An 18,300-nucleotide genomic window follows, 5' to 3' on the forward strand; every position below is an offset into this window, starting at 1 on the left:
TAGTACATTCTTGTTCGCTTTTCTGAGGACAATAAATACATCCATGTCAAAAGGTAAAGACTTTTTCATAAATTATCTCATTTCCTGCACTTAGCTCAAATGCTTGAATTTTTTTTAGCTCAAGATTCAAATTTATCTTCCTTGAGTAAACTTGAATGAATCGCAGGTCTTGTATAGTTATTGGTTCAGGTTCGTTATCTTGTTTATCGTATACCTAAAGTTCATTTTCTAGGTTTGCTTGGGGTTCATTTTCTAGGTTTGAGGGGCAATTGAGATGGAGAGGGTGTTATTTTTGGTCACAAGGAAGGTAGTGGGATGTCAAGCATAAATAAATATTTATCTTCTTATATACTTTTCCCCTAAATATAAGGTTGATTGAAGGATTCAGTTCTGACAAATGTGACATTTGTGGATATGTAGAAACTTTTTGATAGGGGGTGTGATAACATTTGTATCACTTTTGTGTTGATGAGTATCCACAAACACACACTTAATGGAACTCGGGTCAAGTTTTCTCCTATGATGTTGATGTATGTGAACATAGATAAGATATCCAAAGTTTATATATACGGTGATTTGTGACCCTTACATCAGGGAAAAAGGTAGAGAGAACTTCCACAGGACTCCAAAACTCTAAAACCTTCAATGATAATTTACTAATATGATTGGTGACCGTCAAAACTGCCTCTCCCCACTATTGTTTAAGTACCTGGTGTTGAAACTACAAACTTGGGTGGTCCACGGAGAAGGACAGTAGGCGCACTGCAGTGAGTGCATGGTTTGTATGTGGATGGCAGTGGGCCTTGCACCTTGGTGTTTTCTGGCTATGAAGGTTGGTGATAATGGTGGCCTGTTGGGGTGGTCGGCTCTGAATGCTGGCTCCCTTAGGGTTTTTCTTATTTCGGTGATTGAGACTGATTAGGGTTTGTAAAAAAGGTAGGTATGTTAACTTAAGGATCTGATACCATATGAAAGAATAAATTTTTATATTTATTATTGAATAAAGAGACCCTATATATACATTTTCTCAGAGTAACAAAATGAAACCTGCATCTAATTAGATATATGAATATTTTACTAATATACTATTTACCCTAATTACACAAAATATACATTTTCTGACAATATGTACTCAAAGCATTCCATTAAAGGAACCTATGATAAATCAAACACATCAAACAAATGTGTCCAGGATGAATTTGATCAAGTCAAGGTCCATAATCTTTTCAAGGAAGAGGTACCATTTCAAAAATAGAATATTTCTTTTATTCAGACTAAGAGAATTGCAGGGTGGCTATCTTGAACCCCAGTAAGGGATGACAAGGATCCCTTCTGGTGTGGTCATTGCAAGAAACCAATGCATACTAAAAAAAGTATTGGAAACCTGAAGGTAAGCCACCAAGCAGAAAGTGGGGCCACCAAGGAGGACAAAAAAAAAAGAAAATCTAGGTCAGCCCAGCCTTACCATGAATCAACTAAATCAAGAAAAGTCTCAAGATCGCAGTAAGTTCAATGAGGATGAGATCAAGAAAATAACGGGCCTTTGAAATCATTGAAGAAGCCTAGTGTTGCATGCTCTCTTCAACTATGAGCTAACTTTTCTATTTTTCAAGGATTAACTATATCAGATGAAGCTATTAGGAAGATGCAGATTATTTACGTATGAGACAAAGATCATACGATCAGCACTTCACTCAATTTTAGCACTTATACTCCCTGCCCAAGCAAGTTAACCGTTACAGATGTAAGCTATGTGCTACTAGATCTCCTTACCATGATTAACAATCAATTTGGTGCTAAAGAACATTCCAATACGATAATGCAAGATATTATTTTGATTAAAGTTCATCTCTGTTTCTCTAAAAGAAGGAATTTACATGAATCCTCGTGCTTAAATGCTCAACAACAAAATGAAGTATTGTAAAGGAAGAATAATTGTTTGCTAAATATGACTTCAGCCTTCCTTTCACCAAGATGTTCCAAAAACCTATTGGAGGAACCTATGCTTATGGCAACTTACATAATCAATTATTCACCTTCCTAGGTTCTAGGGTTGGCACGGAACGAGACACTTCCTCAGTGTTGTCTTGATCTAAAGTGACCCAATAACCTCATCTCAAGAGTCCTTGGATGTACTGTCTTTGTTTATGTTCATAGCTAGGATAAATGATAGTTACATCTAAAAGTTATTAAGTGTATATTTGTCAGTTATTCACTAATTCAAATGGGTTTAAGTGTTACTTTCCACCTACCAGGGTAATCTTTGTCTCTATCAATATCATGTTTGATGAGAAAAAAATTCCTAATTTTGTCTTATTTTCAAGTGAAGTCCTTTTCATTCATTCAAGATAAGTAGATGGACTTTTTTTTTCACTTGACTTCTTCACCAACACCATCCTTGTATCGGTCCTTGCCACTTGCCAAATTGCCTCATTCACACTAGCCCATGATAGAGAATGAGTTTCATGGCTCAATGAGATTCAAGTAGGTATTTTCAAGATGAAGAGACTTGAATCTGAATATTTTGTAAGTTCAAGAGTTAACACCTAATCAAATTAATAAGGTAAATGCAACCAAAACTTTCTTCTCAATTAGCATATGATCGTGATTTCCTATTACCATCAATCAAATACTACTACTGATATTTATTTTTATGCAATAATTTGACCTAATGAATTCGTTCATTTAGATTGTATCTATGTGCGATAATGATAAATAAAAAGAAAAGAAGAATTTACAAAAAAAAAACGAGATTCATAAAAAACGGAGAGTTGGGTAGGAGAGAGAAGGGGTAGAATTAGGTATCTGGAATCTAATAGTTTTAGGAAAGGTATATGAGCATACACCACCTGTAAACACCCCATTATTTCCATTTATGAAGTTTGCGACGTTTAACAAATTTTGACATTCACATAAAAGATTTCTAATCAATTTAAACACCATTTAAGTTTCTAATACTTTATCTAAACGTTATCTGACAATAACTGAGAAGATTTTATGGAAGAAGAGATACATTTAAAAAAAAAACAAAAGAAATAAAATATATTCATAAAGGTACCAAGGGGGTACCACCAGTATACAAAATAGTTACAAATTTATCAAGTGGTTCAGGACAAAACCTAAATCTTCCCACTCTTTCACATCATGACCTAATAAAATAAACCCAAAAGTATGAAACCATCTATTTATAATGTTTACAATATCAGTTTCAATGCCCTCAAAAGCCCTTGCATTTCTTTCCTTCTACACAACTCAAAAAATGGAAAGTAGAATAAGGAATGTATGTCTATTTTTTTTACAATAACCCGCCCACGCCCAAAGTTCCCCACTAACTTTACCGGCTCTAACCCAAAACAAACCCAAGAGCCCATAAACCATAGCCCAAATGTTGTTAATCACAGGACAACCCAATAATAAATGGTAACATGATTCCTCATCAGCTTTGCAAAAATAACATCTATTCACCATATTGTTTCCTTTTCTTTTTAACATATCAGTAGTTAATATGCTGCTTCTCGCCGCCTCCCAAGTAAAAAACGCCGCTCTAGGAGACGCCTTCACTTTCCATATAAGCTTGAAAAGGTGCAGTCACATTCTGAACATCACTCCTTTTGCTCAAGCTGCAGTAGAACGACTTAACCGAAAAATCCCCATTCGTATTTAGCTTTCCATATCCTCTCATCATTATTTCCATTCAGCTTAATTTTATTTAAACAGAACAAAAGGTTGCTGTATTCCTCGATCTCCCAGTCTTGTAGATTCCTCCTAACATTAACACACCATGTTCTATCATCCTCATCACCCCCAAAAAACTTCTCCACCTTCGCCTCCTTGTCAGTAGCAATCACAAAAATCCCAGGAAATCCATCTTTAAGTTTGAACTCCCCCACCCACTCATCATGCCAGAAATTAATCTCCTCCTCCTTCCCTACCTTCCACTCAGCACAACTCATAAAATTTTTCCTGCCATCCCTTATTCTTCTCCACAGACTCTTGTCATGCGGTTTAAAGCTCTCTCTTCTCCCCCATGGAAGAAGAGATACATGCACTAGACAAGAACCAAACTTGGAAAATTGTTGACCTCCCTCTTGAAAAGAAGAGTGGGATGCAAGTGGGTGTTTATAGTAAGTGTAGATCAGTTGGCTTCCTAGAGACATAAACCTATTGCATGGGCTATCAGGAACAATTGCTCTAATGTGGAAGATGAATAGGGTAAGAGTTTTACTTTCTTTAGTGCTCTCGTTGATAATTGGAGCAACACAACGTAAAAATGCTTTTCTTCACCACAATTTGGAGAAAAGATATATATAGATATCGTTTTGGCTTTCAAAGGGAAACTAAGAAAAAATAAATGTGTGGATTAAAGTGTCATATAGTCTAAAACAATCTCCAATGGCTTGGTTTGGAGGAATTGCGAAGGTAATGCTTGTCTTTAGGTACAGATAGAGTCAAGGAGATCATGGACTAAAGCGCTTGGATGCAAGAGGAGTGATACCTTGGTATATACTGATAATATAATTATAAAAGAAAATGATGAGAAAGAGAATGAAACATTCAGGAAATGTTTGTTAGAGAATTTGAGATAATAGAATTTGAGAGATTGAAGTTCTTTCAAGGAATTGAAGTAGCTTATTTAAGGTAAGGGGTCTTTATTTCACAGCTGAAGTATGTGATCAATCTTCCAAGGGAGATAAAGAAGTTAGCATGTAATATGTCTCTGTACCAATTGAGCAAAATCACTAACTAGAGGATGTAAATGAAGATCCTGATGTGGATAGAGAGATCTACCATAGGCTGGTTGGAAAACATATATTTTTTGCTCAAACAAGGTGATACGTTACATATCTTTGTGAGCATGGTCAGCCAATTTATGCATAGTCCAAGAGGGGTTTGCTTTTGTGCAACCTATAAGATACTACATTATGTAAAATCTACTCCTAGTAAAAGAATTCTAATAAAAAAGAACACTAGATTAGTTCTTGAGGCATACAATTTATATACATTAGGTAGGTTGTCTGCTATGGGCTAATGGATTTTCTTTGGAGGTAATCTTGTAACCTGGCGAGTAAGAAGCAGAATATGGTTTCTAAATCAAGTGCAGAGTCAGAATTTAAGGTGATAATACAAGGAGTGTGTGAATTATTATATCTCCAAATAATTTTGGAAGATTTGAAGATTGGATGGGAAAACCAATGAAATTATTCTATGAAAACAAGTATTTCATTGACATTGGTCATAATATGTGCAACATTATAGAATGAAACACATTGAAATAGATAGACACTTCATAAAGGAAAAGTTGGATAATGGATTGATTTGTACTTTTCACGTCTCAACTAATAATTAACTTGCACAGGTGCTAACAAAAGGGCTCAATAGTGTGATATTTCAAGGACTTACTCACCAATTTGTGAGGAAATGTTATAAAGTCCGTCAATCTTCTGTCTCAATATTAGAAAATTAATCCTCCTACAAACAATGGATACTGGTTAGAAAATTTCATTGGTAGAGATTTAATTTCCTCTAATATGATTTCTTTTTTTTTGTTTGTAATAGCTTTATGTTCCTATTTATATATGCTCATTTTCAATAAACAAGAAATTTTGTTTATCTTTAAATTCTGCCACCCTTTCACTTTTTGTCATTCTGGTGAACTCATCCTTGTTGAGGATGTATCTACTCTTTCCTTATCTATTGTGTTTCTTATTCTATATTAAAATAAGAAAAACTCAGGAACAATATCTTTTTCCTTTTCGTTCTCCTGGCCTTCTTGTCCAGCCATTTAGTAGGACTACTGTAACTATTTCACAAATACAAGCTCAATATCTCATAAGTTAGTGATTTCCCCTCCGGCGTCTTTAGCGGGAGGAATTGTCAAAGACACTTGCGGGGATGTAGTTAATATTATTTGATTTTTTTTTTTTGTCTCCTAATAATAGTTATTAGCTTTTGTTTGGTTGGTCAACAGGAACTCCAGAAAATTTATGATTATGGGGAATGCTTTAGAGCTTTATATGTTAATCCTTTTGACTAGGGATTAGCATTACACGACAGTCCTTTAAGATCCTATATATTTTCTAAACATTTTGGAGATGCGAACAATTGATAACTAAGCAGTGTTCCATGTTGATCTCACTTCAAAATAAAGAAAAAGGTTCATATGGTTTCCATCATTTTCTTACAGTGCACCCTTACTCTGATCATAATAGATTATGGTTTCATTTGTAATGCAAATGTGAAATATTATGGTCTACTTCTTCATACATCAATTTTTTAGCAGGTATATGCATAGGTGGGAACTTGATGCTGCTTTAGATGTACTCACTATGTGTAGCTGCCACCTGGCTCAAAGTGATTCAATTAGGAATGAGGTACTTGATTCCATTGTTATTTTCCGTTTGAAATTATTTTTAAGTTATAATTAATGTTCTTAACTTGAATTTGTATGAGTCTTTATTCAATGTTATATTGCTGCATAGGTTGTTATATCTTGGCTTGGTCATCACATGCTGTTTTGGTAACTAGGTTTTGCAAAGGAGGCAGGCTTTGCAGAGATACAGCCATATATTAAGTGCGGACGATCACCATAGCAGCTGGCAAGAGGTCATATTCTCTTCTGATTCGAGACCAAAATCGTAGTCAACAACTGATAAAATCGGATTTTATTTCTTTTCAGAACTTTTTGTGCTTTAGTTTTCTTGGACATTCATTTATCTTCTATCGAAATATCAGGTTGAAGCTGAGTCTAAGGAAGATCCTGAAGGCTTGGCTCTTAGATTGGCTGGGAAAGGAGCTGTTTCTGCTGCTTTGGAAGTGGCTGAAAGTGCAGGATTATCAATAGATTTGAGGAGAGAACTGAAAGGCCGGCAGCTTGTCAAGCTTCTTACTGCAGACCCTCTTAACGGTGGGGGTCCTGCAGAAGCTTCCCGCTTCTTGTCCTCGTTATGTGATTCAGATGATGCTTTACTAGTTGCTATGGGTGCAATGCAGCTATTATCAAACCTACGGTCGAAGCAACTTCTTGTAATTCATTAATTGTTCTCAGCCTTTGCTAAAGATGTAATTAGATTTCATAAAACTTGGTTCTAGTTTGAATACTTTCTTGCATAATATTCTCTGTCTTCTTGAAAGGTACACTTCTTCCTAAAGAGGAGGGATGGAAATCTCTCAGATATGGAGGTTTCTCGACTTAACTCTTGGGCCTTAGGTCTTCGTGTCCTAGCTGCCTTACCATTGCCATGGCAGCAAAGGTGTTCTGCCCTGCATGAGCACCCTCATTTGATATTGGAGGTCCTGTTAATGAGGAAGCAACTGCAATCTGCTTCACTGGTAATCTTTTTATCCAAGGTCTTTTACTTCAATTGATGCTTCAGAGTTGTCCCTTGTACTGATCTTGTATCTCACTGATCAAAGCTTTATGGCATGGAATGGAAACTGCGGCATCCATACAACTCTTATTCTATCCATTTTGTTCACTTTTCTTCTCCCATTTTTTTATATCGTGATATTTCTTTCAGATCCTTAAAGAATTTCCGTCATTGAGGGACAACAATGTAATTATAGCATATGCTGCTAAAGCTATTGCTGTCAGTATTAGCTCGCCATCCAGAGAACCTCGAATATCTGTTTCAGGAACAAGAGTTAAGCAGAAAACAAGACAGGGAGCCCCTGCAAGATCATCTTTCTCTAGCAGTTTAAGTAACTTGCAAAAAGAGGCTCGTAGAGCGTTTTCTTGGGCTCCGCGTAATACTGGGGAGAGGACTGCCCCAAAAGATGTTTACCGGAAAAGAAAAAGTTCTGGATTGACAGAATCTGAAAGAGTAGCTTGGGAGGCAATGACTGGAATTCAAGAGGATCATGTTTCATCATACTCTGCTGATGGGCAAGAGCGACTTCCTTCTGTTTCTATTGCTGAGGAATGGATGCTAACTGGTGATGTTGGAAAGGATGAAGCTGTCCGCGCATCTCATAAATATGAAAGTGCTCCTGACATTATTCTCTTTAAGGTATGTCAATGGAAATGATCAATATGCTTTGCTTAACATGGTGAAAGTTGAATTGTGCGACATAATATTACTTGGGTGCTTATGATGTCAAATGTAGGCTTGGAATGGCCATTAATCTGATTAATCTGGAACTTGTTATAAACCATACTCCTTCCTCATCAGCAACCGGTGAATCTGAGCATTTCTGTTACCGTTAGATGGCTTAGTGTATGGTGTTACAGGGTTAATTCATAAGTGTGTGTACATGTTAAACTGGTTACTGGCACATGCTTATATGGATTCAACATATTTCTCCATTTGGGCTTGTGTATTGTGTTATGCCATTTGTAACATTTTTGTAAAATGTTGTACCTTTTATTCCTGTTTAAACATATATATGGCTCTGGTATCTTCATTAGCCTTTATACACAATAACAGTTGGTTATATTTGAGACATAAGAATGTGGGAAGTCCATGGCTTCTTTTTTCAAGAAGGAAGTTGATTAAAGAGTTGGAGAGTCCATTGCTTTCTCAACTCAGAAGGAACTTTTTTTTTTGTTAAAAGTTTCTTAGAAGGAACTTGATACTTCTAACACCCTTCTTTTTCTGGAAAAGCATTCAGATGCTTCCATAACGAAAATTTGTAGTGTTAACAAAGTGATATATTTTCTTTTTCATATATTTTGTAAATGCATCTGGTATGTAAAGCAAAACTGTAGTTTTTCTCTAGCAACGGCAATTGGAACTTCCAGGTTTATTTTTCTTCCTGCATTATTGTTCTTCTATTTATTTATATTGCTTGATATCTGCTGAAAGATTCGTTTTCTTTTTCTAGGCTCTGCTTTCGTTGTGCAGTGATGAGTTAACGTCTGCCAAAGGCGCTCTTGACTTGAGTATTAGTCACATCAAGAATGTGTTGAGCTCACAGCAATTACCTGAGAGTGCATCTATGGAGACAATTGGTCGAGCATATCATGCTACAGAGACATTTGTACAGGTATTTACTTTGCTTATATGCTTTATTACATATATTGGAGCAAACTATCTCCAGTCGTCAAGATTTATACCTGATTAAAGTCGGATCATATATAAAGGCACTATGTCATGTGCGTTTGATTTTACTTGGATAGATTCTGACATGCTTATTTATTTATTCTTGTGCAAGCTAGTGTCTAATGTGGATAGCAACAACTTATCTCGGATGATTTTTTGGCAGGGATTGTTATATGCTAAATCATTGCTGAGAAAGCTGGTTGGTGGTAGTGATTTGGGTAGTAACTCCGAAAGAAGCAGGGATGCTGATGATGCATCCTCTGATGCTGGTAGTTCTAGTGTGGGTAGTCAGTCCACAGATGAGTTATCAGAAGTGTTATCACAGGCAGATGTTTGGCTTAGACGTGCTGAGCTGCTTCAGAGCCTCTTGGGATCAGGAATTGCAGCTTCTCTCGATGACATTGCTGATAAAGAGGCGTCTGCCCGTCTCCGTGACAGGTTGATTGTTGATGAACGATATAGTATGGCAGTATATACTTGCAGGAAGTGTAAGGTAAATACCATAGCCAGATATATTAATAGCTAATGCTGTTCCTCTCCATTGGAATCTGAGCTTATTCATGCTTGTTTTCCCTCAGATTGATGTTTTTCCTGTTTGGAATGCATGGGGTCATGCTTTAATTCGGATGGAGCACTATGCTCAAGCTCGTGTCAAGTTCAAGTATGTTGAAAATACATAGGCCTCTGGAGCTTTTCTCATTATATCTGTCAGAGGCCAGAAGCCAACTTTTCTAGAATCTCTCTGTTGCCTTCTGTTATTCAAAGTCCGGTGCAGTGGAGTCTAAACATTCAATGGCTTTTTTTTATGGTTTCAGGCAAGCTCTTCCGTTATATAAAGGTGATAATACTACTATTATTCAAGAGATCATAAACACAATCGAAGGAGGTCCACCCGTAGATGTCTCATCTGTTCGTTCCATGTAAGATATGGTTAAATTTAGTGTTCTCATTATGTCCAAACATTTTACATGGATTTGATGTTGGGTTGGGCTTCACAGGTTTTGTAGTGTATTGTTTAGTCCTTCAAGTGACAATTTTTTTCTTTTTTTCTTGCGGAAAAAAAAATATGTATTAAAAAGGCACCAGTGGGTTGCTGGCCCTGAAGAAGAAAAATTATCGAAACTATCCTGAAGAGCAAAAAATGTTATTGGAGGCTCTTGGATCATATCATGACAGGAAGGGATGACCGTTATACAAAACACTCAAGGTCTCAAAAACTCTGTTGTTTTTTCTTTCCATATCACCCACGCACTAACCTATAGGATGAGGGAAATGAGATGTAAATAAAAAGTGTGGAGAAAAATGGAGCTCCAGTCTGGGTACTTCTGAAGTTGGTTTCTAATGCCTGCCTCAAAGTTAATATTATTATTTCCTGCTTAAGTACCCATGACAAGGAGCACATTTCCCAGGGCATGAAAGTGATGAGGCAAGTCTGGCTCAAACCTTTGTCTCCTGATTTCACCAAGGTGGGCCTGTAGTAATGGGCCAACAGGCCATTGGTTTTCTGAACCTTGTCTTGATTCAGATTAGGTTCTCATCTTTGCTTCTTTTTTCTGAAAGCTGCATTAGTACTTTAAATTTTATACGAGAAATGAGTAAGACAAGATAAATGACAGGTTAAGATCCACAAACTTTTAAAGCATGTTGAAATGGTTTTTACTTTCTGGATGCAGTAAGAGTTTGCTATATATCATAACTTATTGACCAAATGTTTCTCCTCCTTCTGCAGGTATGAACATTTAGCCAGGAGTGCTCCAACAATCTTGGATGATTCTTTATCTGCTGATTCATATCTAAATGTTCTCTATATGCCATCCACATTTCCACGATCAGAGAGATCCGGGTACTCTCTGGAATCTGCAAATAATAATTCTACATATGGTTCAGACTTTCAAGATGGACCTCGCAGCAACTTGGACAGCATTCGCTACTCTGAATGTGTAAACTATTTGCAAGAAGTGAGCTGAAGTTTTGTTCCCTGTATTCTTGTTATCTTTACAAAAGCTCTTGAAGTTGACTTGCTTCGTGTCCCTAATCTTTTATGCAATGATTAAATATATATTACCAAGCAGAATCCTATATTGGATGTGCAAATTCTTTTTTGTTCCTGGTTTCCTTTTATTCACAGGGTGCTCCTTTTTGTCTTCAACTGTGCAGTATGCCCGACAGCATTTGCTTGGTTTTATGTTTAAGCATGGTCACTATAATGATGCGTGCATGTTGTTCTTTCCTCCTAATGGCATCCCCCCACCTCCTCAACCTTCAACAATGGGGGCAGTTACCTCATCTTCATCCCCTCAAAGACCTGATCCTTTGGCAACTGACTATGGGACAATAGATGATTTATGCGACTTGTGTATTGGTTATGGTGCAATGTCTATTCTACAGGAAGTAATCTCAGCAAGAATTTTATCTGCAAAGCAGCAGGATCCAGCAGTAAATCAGAATACAGCAATAGCCCTTGTCCGTATTTGCATGTACTGTGAAACACACAGGCACTTCAATTATCTATACAAGTTTCAGGTACAAGAATTACTTTTCTAGTGATTTTCCCTAATCCAGTCATGGGATTTTTCGATTAAAATTTAAATAAATTTCTTTTTTAACCTGAAACAGCATTTTTAGAGAAGGAAAAAATATTTAGTTGAAAGGCAACATATGTTAAGAAGATGAAGTCAAAATGGCATGAAATTTGAAGAAAAAAACAGGTTATACCCCCAGCCCAAAAAGAAAAGGAAAGAAAACAATGCTGATGGAGAAATATTTTTTCTTCTTTCCTTCTTTGTCCCCTTCTCTTTCTGATGGCAAGGCAATTTAATGATTTCTATTCATCTTTTAATTAAATTAGCCTACTTCTCACCAGCCCAGTTCAAGAAGGGTTTCTAGCCAGTAATGTGTATAAATTTTTTTTTTCTTTTTTACTGTACTTGATATTGTCCAAAGAATATGGTATTGGATCACAGAGTTGTCCAAGCTCTGTCATAAAGAGTACCCTTCAGCCAAGCCCCAAATAAAAATGAAAAGTGAAATATTCCTATTTTGCAATGAAGTTTGTTATTTATTTATATGAAGTTCTTACTGGTTCAGGTCATCAAGAAGGACCATGTTGCTGCTGGACTTTGCTGTATTCAGCTATTTGTAAATTCTTTTTCACAAGAGGAAGCTGGCAGACATTTGGAAAATGCCAAGGTAATTATTTACTTTGTTTATTTTTAAGCTACCATATTTAGGAAAATTAAACTGTTTGAAGACCACCAAGTAGGAGGAGGATCATATACAATGAATTTCAGGATAAGAATGTCTTTTCCGCAAGGAAAGAAAACTTTTTTATGAAGAGAGAAACAAATCGTAGGCAGAAGATAAGGCTCCTCTTAAGAAAACTTCTTTTCAACCGTGAGACATGTCTACTAGCACTCCAAACAAATTAAATGAACTCTTCATGCAAACTTAGAATAACTTAATTTGCTCACTATTGATGAGTACCTGAGGCATGCGGGCCTCATGTGCTGTGAGAAGGTGATGCAAACTTTTCATTTATAACATGTGGAAGAAAATATTGCACACATCATTATGTTGGAAAGAAAGCTTATTTGGTAATTCATGGGGACCTCTAAGCCAATGGAGCAAAACAATAAATAGGAAACTTAACTATAGAGGAAGATATATCTTGATCCTGACATGGTCAGTTTACCTTTGTATCTGGTGATATTAACTATAGACTTCATATTTTTTGTGTTGAAGGGATCCTTGTCCCCTTCTTTTATGGTGTACAACAGCATGTATAATTTATGTTAAAAATGCGTATGAATGTTTGAGCGAGAAAATTGTGGAAGGATACGCGTCATAGCTCCCCTAAGAATTTTTTTTTTTTTAAAAGATAATCCTAACCATAAGTTGGTTATATATCTTCAATCGTACTTGGAATATGTGCTGACAAGCACAACAAGGTGCCAACATGTAATGAGGATCTTCTTGCAAATAGTTGTCTATTTTGATTCCATGTGCAGATGCATTTTGATGAAGCATTGTCAGCTCGATACAAAGGTGGAGATTCTACTAAGCTTGTAACCAAGGGCATTAGAGGAAAAAGTGCATCTGAGAAGCTCACTGAAGAAGAACTTGTCAAGTTTTCTGCCCGTGTATCAATACAGGTAATAACATCTATCAACCACATAGAACCATTAATACTAATTACCTGGCTGTGGGAGATTTAATTGCTTTCTAATATAGGTTAATACTTCCTATTAGCTTTAGCTTTTGCCTCTTTATTTAGGTTTTTGTCGGTTAAGTTCTCTCTTGAGGCAGTTAATTACTGAACTAAAACTTTTACGTGCTATTAGAGCTAGAGGTTTATCAATAATGTTTTTTTCTTTGAACATCAATAATGTTATCAATAATTAGAGGTTTATCAATACTGTTAAGGCCTTATATCTGGAATTAGTTAGATAGGAGTCTTGCAGCAAGCATGAGACTTGCTTGCCTTTTCTCAGCCTTGTAGGCCTATATTTGAGGCTTATTGGAGAGAACCTCAGATCGCGAGAAGATACTCTGATTTTTATTTTTGAATAAACTGTTAGATGATTTTATTGAAGGATAACACAGTATAAATAGGGAGCATGATTTCTAAAATTTTAGCACTCTAATTAGGCTTCAAGGTTAAGATAGTAAATTTGCTAATTAAACTTATTTGACAAAAAAAAAATATAGTAAAAATTTCCTAATTAAAACCTAAAAAATGAAAAAGGAAATAAATAAAAGATGAATGCCCATAATGGAAACTCCTTTATATATGCAACTAATTAGGATCCTAGGGAGAATAGGAATCAGTAGCTGGACGTGATTCTTTTCCTTTTTTCTGAAAATTTACGTGCTCCTCGGTTATTCTTGCCATGCTTTCCTCTCCAATAAACCAGATAACTAAACCGGTTTTCCTTGGCAGCTTTAGCATTATTGCCTCCTTTCAGAAAGTGCTTGTCTTCAAGCACCAATGATGGACATTTCTTTCAACATATTAACGACATTTTCCCATAAGGCATCTGTAGGAGTGAGACCTTGCAATGCAGCCACAATTCCTTATTATCAGTCCTGATACACTGGTCCAAAACAGCTTGAAGAATTTTTCCAAAACAGACTGCAGATGAAGTAGGTTCCACCACTTCACTTTCATGGCGTCAGATGAAGTAGGTTCCACCACTTCACTTTCATGGCGTTTCCTTGTGTAAGCAACATGGAACACATTGTTGATATGAGCTGTGTCCTATAAATAAATGCTATGCTCATAAAAAATCCTTGCTATAGATCATGGACCATCCATTATCTACATTTGATTCTTTTAACGAACTCTTGTAATTCTAGTGATGCTTTAGTTTCCTCCTCAACTAAAAAAATATAATTGTAGCATAGAAACAATAGCAAGGGTGACCTTTGCCCTCAAACTGATGAGATATATCATCCGCCACCTTATTCTCCCTTCTTTCATTGCACTACATCTTGGGATGGAACCCTCATTAACTTATCACTATTGTCTTGGATATGTAACTATTCTATGCTAAAGCAGCTAATTGAGGCTAAAGTTGTTGGTGCATATGGAAAAAAACTGTTCCTGCACCTTTGATGCTAATGGTGGATAACCTTAGCTAATTCAATCAACTCTTTTGGTTGACAAGCAGACCATGATGTAAGGCAGCCAAGGCACGACTGCAGTAGAGTGAAAGAATGAATTCTATTTATTTTATTGAATATAACCCTATATATATATGTTCTTGAGAATTAAGAAAAAAAAAAACCTATAATTAATTACTTATAGGTATACTTTACTAGTCTACTCTTTAACATAACTTTGTCCTAGTTTCACATAATATACACTTTCAGATACTCCCCCTCAAACTAGTAAATAGACATTTCTCAACTTGGTAATGATTATCTGGAATACTAGAGTGTTTAAGTCTTAAGTAAAAAAATCTGTAAATTAAGAGTTGTTGCATATCACAATATTGTTTAGTTTCTCTTTGATAAAATGTTTGTCAACTTCAATGTATTTTGTCTTATCGTGTTATACTAGATTGTGAGCAAATTCGATTGCCAATTTGTTGTTATAGTAGAGTCGCATGGGTTCATCCCCTTTGATCTTTAGATCTTTCAAAATTATCTTCAACTATAGTAATTCACATGTTCGCTAAGCTATTGCCTGGAATTTTGACTATGCACTGGACCTTATTACTAAATTCTACTTCTTGCATCTCCATGTTTCTAGATTTTCTCCCATGAAGATACAATAGTCAATAATAAATATTATGTCCACTAATGATCCCACATAGTTTATGTCAATGTGCTTTAAGAAGTAACTTGTTATGTCTCTTGAACGTGATACCTTTTCCAGGTATCTCTTTCAGGTGGTGCAGTACTTGATATGTTATTTGTAAATGTACTTCTTTAGGATTGTGCATAAATTGGTTTATCACACTTGATGCATAGATTATGTCTGATCTTGTGTATGACACATATCAGTCTTCCAACCAGTCTCTAATAAATTTTCTTGTTTACTTTTGTGTCTTCCTCTGCTAATCCTAGTTTGTGGTTAGGAACAATCTGTATGCTGGTAGGTTTACGTACCAATTTATCTATATCCTTTCAGTAAGTTATTAATATGCTTCTACCATGAGATGAAAATCCCGGCTTTCAAATGATCTACTTCAATCCCAAAAAAATATCTTAATTTTCTCAATTATTTGATCTCAAATTCCTTGTCTAGGCATTATTTGAGTACGGACCTTCTGTTTTCATCATCATTTATCATAATAGTATTATCAACATATATGAGTTTGAGTGTTTGATGAACAGAGTATAGTCTCCCTGATTTTGTTTTTTGTTTTTTTTGTAGCATTACTTTTGCAAATCTTCCAAAGTATACTTTGGGTGATTATTTGAGTCCGTAGAGTATCTTTTTTAGCCTACAGACATTACTTGCTCCTACTTCTTTCATAAATCTTAGTAGGATTTCCATATAAGTTTCTTCTTGCATGTTTTAATGCAAAAAGACATTCTTGTAGATCAAATTGTTGTAGTTGTTAGTTAAAGTTGGCACCTAGGGACAATAAGACTTGCAAACTATTCATTCTGGCAACGAATGTGAATGTCTCTTGATATGCATAACAAATTATAGTTTTTTGCGCAAAAATGTAAGCGATATCTATAGTGAGTGAAAAACGATGATAATTTACTATATATAACTGATTAAGTATATATTAACCAAGTTTCCATGCATTAACCAATTTAATATCTTCTTACTAAAGCTAACAGAGTTTATTAAAATGGTTCTCTTCTAGATCCTTGAGGACCAAACCTAAAGCTCGCAATGGCCCTATTAACAAGTTGCCAAGCCATAGAATTTGGAGTCGTGTACTGAATAACTTGATACTGCTTCATTTTATATGCCAGAAATAATGGTTACCAAATTTGTATATGTTATATGGGTCTTGAAAAACATAGTGCATGGGGTTTGAAGTATGTGGGCTTTGAAGAATGTCATTGAACCTCACCCATCAAGAACGGTGGGGATGTTAATTTAAGTAGGGTTAGCAACGAAATCCGTTCAAATTGTTAAACTGAAAGTCAAGATCGAGTTCAAGTCTAAAAGGTTCAGTTATTTAAATGAGCTGAACGCGAGCTTGAAAGCATCTGGATTAAGAGCCCATGAACATTGTTTATTTATTTAATAACAAAACTAAATATATTCTTAATATTAGGTTAAAATATTTAATATATAATATATTTTGGAGATTATTATCTTTTAATTAGATATTAAATATTTTTTTCAAATAAAAAAAGTATAATTGGGAAATTATATATTAAATATATTTGCAAAAATTTAAATAAAATCTTGTAAAGCATATCAAACGAGCTCATTATAAAGCTTATTGTGTTCAAGTTCATATAGTTTGAGCTTATTCAAGTTTGAGCTTGATTTTGTGTTCATCTAAACTTTGCTTCTTATCAAACTTCTTCTAAATCATGTTCAAATAAATGAATTGAGTTTAAGCCTAAAAGAAGATTTAAGTCAATCTTTAAATCAAGCTCAACCCTTACTATATTAAAAAGAAAATGAAATTTAAATACCCAGGTATTCGATTGGGTGCAGTTTGTTGCCATCCCTAGTCATGAGGCTAGGCTCATTTTTGAGGAATAGTATTCTTGATTGCAATGAATTTGTTAGTTGTCTGATCATTCTCCTAAATCCCCATAATTTAGAATTTGAGATTGATTATGGTCATACCAAAGGATTTGATATGAGTATTATTTAGGAACTTTGTTCCCTTCACTAATCAATCCCCAGGATCATCCCTACCCTGTATCTTAGTAAATGCTAATACTCTTTCGTAGATAGTTTGATAATAACCGATGACTTGATTGAATTTAGTTATTATGCCATATTTGTTGGAAGACTAAGTTTGACGTGGTTATTGTGGATTGCTCATATATTGCAGTTGGAAGTTGTGAAATCCTTCAATGATTCAGAGGGACCCCAGTGGAAGCATTCACTCTTCGGAAATCCAAATGATCCAGAAACTTTAAGGTTTATTTTATCTAGATATGGCTAACTAACATTTCAAAGAGATTCACTTCCTATTCTTATAATGCATGAAAGTATTGTTGGATAGTTTGACAGTCTCCTTTTTCTTCCATTATTTTGTTTTTGAAGAAGCCATGTTTTAGTCTTTTTTTTTTCTTTTCAGGTTTGTTTTTAGTGCTTGCCCTTCAGATATAATAACACATTTGTATTTTTTTCTTTCACCTCTCCCGCAGCGGATAGATTCATTCTGTCATTGATTTTCCCCCCTATTTTTTGTGATTATTCTAACATGGATATTGACATGAAAGTTTCAGTTTTTTTCCATTTTTTCTTTGGATGTCCAAACAAGGGAAACGAACTTTTCAACTCTTAATTTTTCAGCTGTCATTTCTTTCGTTCTATTATAACATGAGTATCCACTAAAAAGGTCTTGGTGACATTCTCCACGTTTACTCTTCTGGAAGTGGAAAGGAAGATGAAGGGGAATAATTCCTAGAAAAGAGAGTAGGGAAAGAACTGATTGTCTGCTAACTTTGCAGTCTGTGATTGTTGCTTTGCAGGAGGAGGTCTGAAATTGCTGAGACTCTTGTTGAGAAGAATTTTGACTTGGCTTTCCAAGTCATCTATGAATTTAATCTTCCAGGTGATTCTCCACATAAAATTCTGCTGTCTATTTTGTCCCTCATATGTAAT

At 35.4% G+C, this 18,300-nt stretch overlaps 1 protein-coding gene across 2 annotated transcripts in view; it reads left to right on the forward strand.

The window, feature by feature from the left end:
• The window catches only part of LOC110806630 (zinc finger FYVE domain protein), an 83,931-nt gene that overhangs the window by 56,592 nt on the left and 9,039 nt on the right, over positions 1-18,300 (forward strand). For both annotated transcript variants that reach the window (XM_088207174.1, XM_088207173.1), the window contains 15 exons: positions 6,281-6,371; positions 6,526-6,603; positions 6,733-7,023; positions 7,132-7,329; positions 7,518-8,006; positions 8,821-8,982; positions 9,202-9,531; positions 9,617-9,699; positions 9,854-9,958; positions 10,768-10,996; positions 11,196-11,561; positions 12,126-12,227; positions 13,046-13,189; positions 17,522-17,610; positions 18,168-18,250. In XM_088207174.1, the coding sequence (XP_088063300.1) occupies positions 6,281-6,371; positions 6,526-6,603; positions 6,733-7,023; positions 7,132-7,329; positions 7,518-8,006; positions 8,821-8,982; positions 9,202-9,531; positions 9,617-9,699; positions 9,854-9,958; positions 10,768-10,996; positions 11,196-11,561; positions 12,126-12,227; positions 13,046-13,189; positions 17,522-17,610; positions 18,168-18,250 (2,840 nt within the window). The remainder of the gene's footprint in view (positions 1-6,280; positions 6,372-6,525; positions 6,604-6,732; positions 7,024-7,131; positions 7,330-7,517; positions 8,007-8,820; positions 8,983-9,201; positions 9,532-9,616; positions 9,700-9,853; positions 9,959-10,767; positions 10,997-11,195; positions 11,562-12,125; positions 12,228-13,045; positions 13,190-17,521; positions 17,611-18,167; positions 18,251-18,300) is intronic.

The sequence above is a fragment of the Carica papaya genome, chromosome 7 (genome assembly GCF_054855325.1).
Source record: "Carica papaya isolate Zhongbai chromosome 7, ASM5485532v1, whole genome shotgun sequence".
In the NCBI taxonomy this organism is placed as follows: domain Eukaryota; kingdom Viridiplantae; phylum Streptophyta; class Magnoliopsida; order Brassicales; family Caricaceae; genus Carica; species Carica papaya.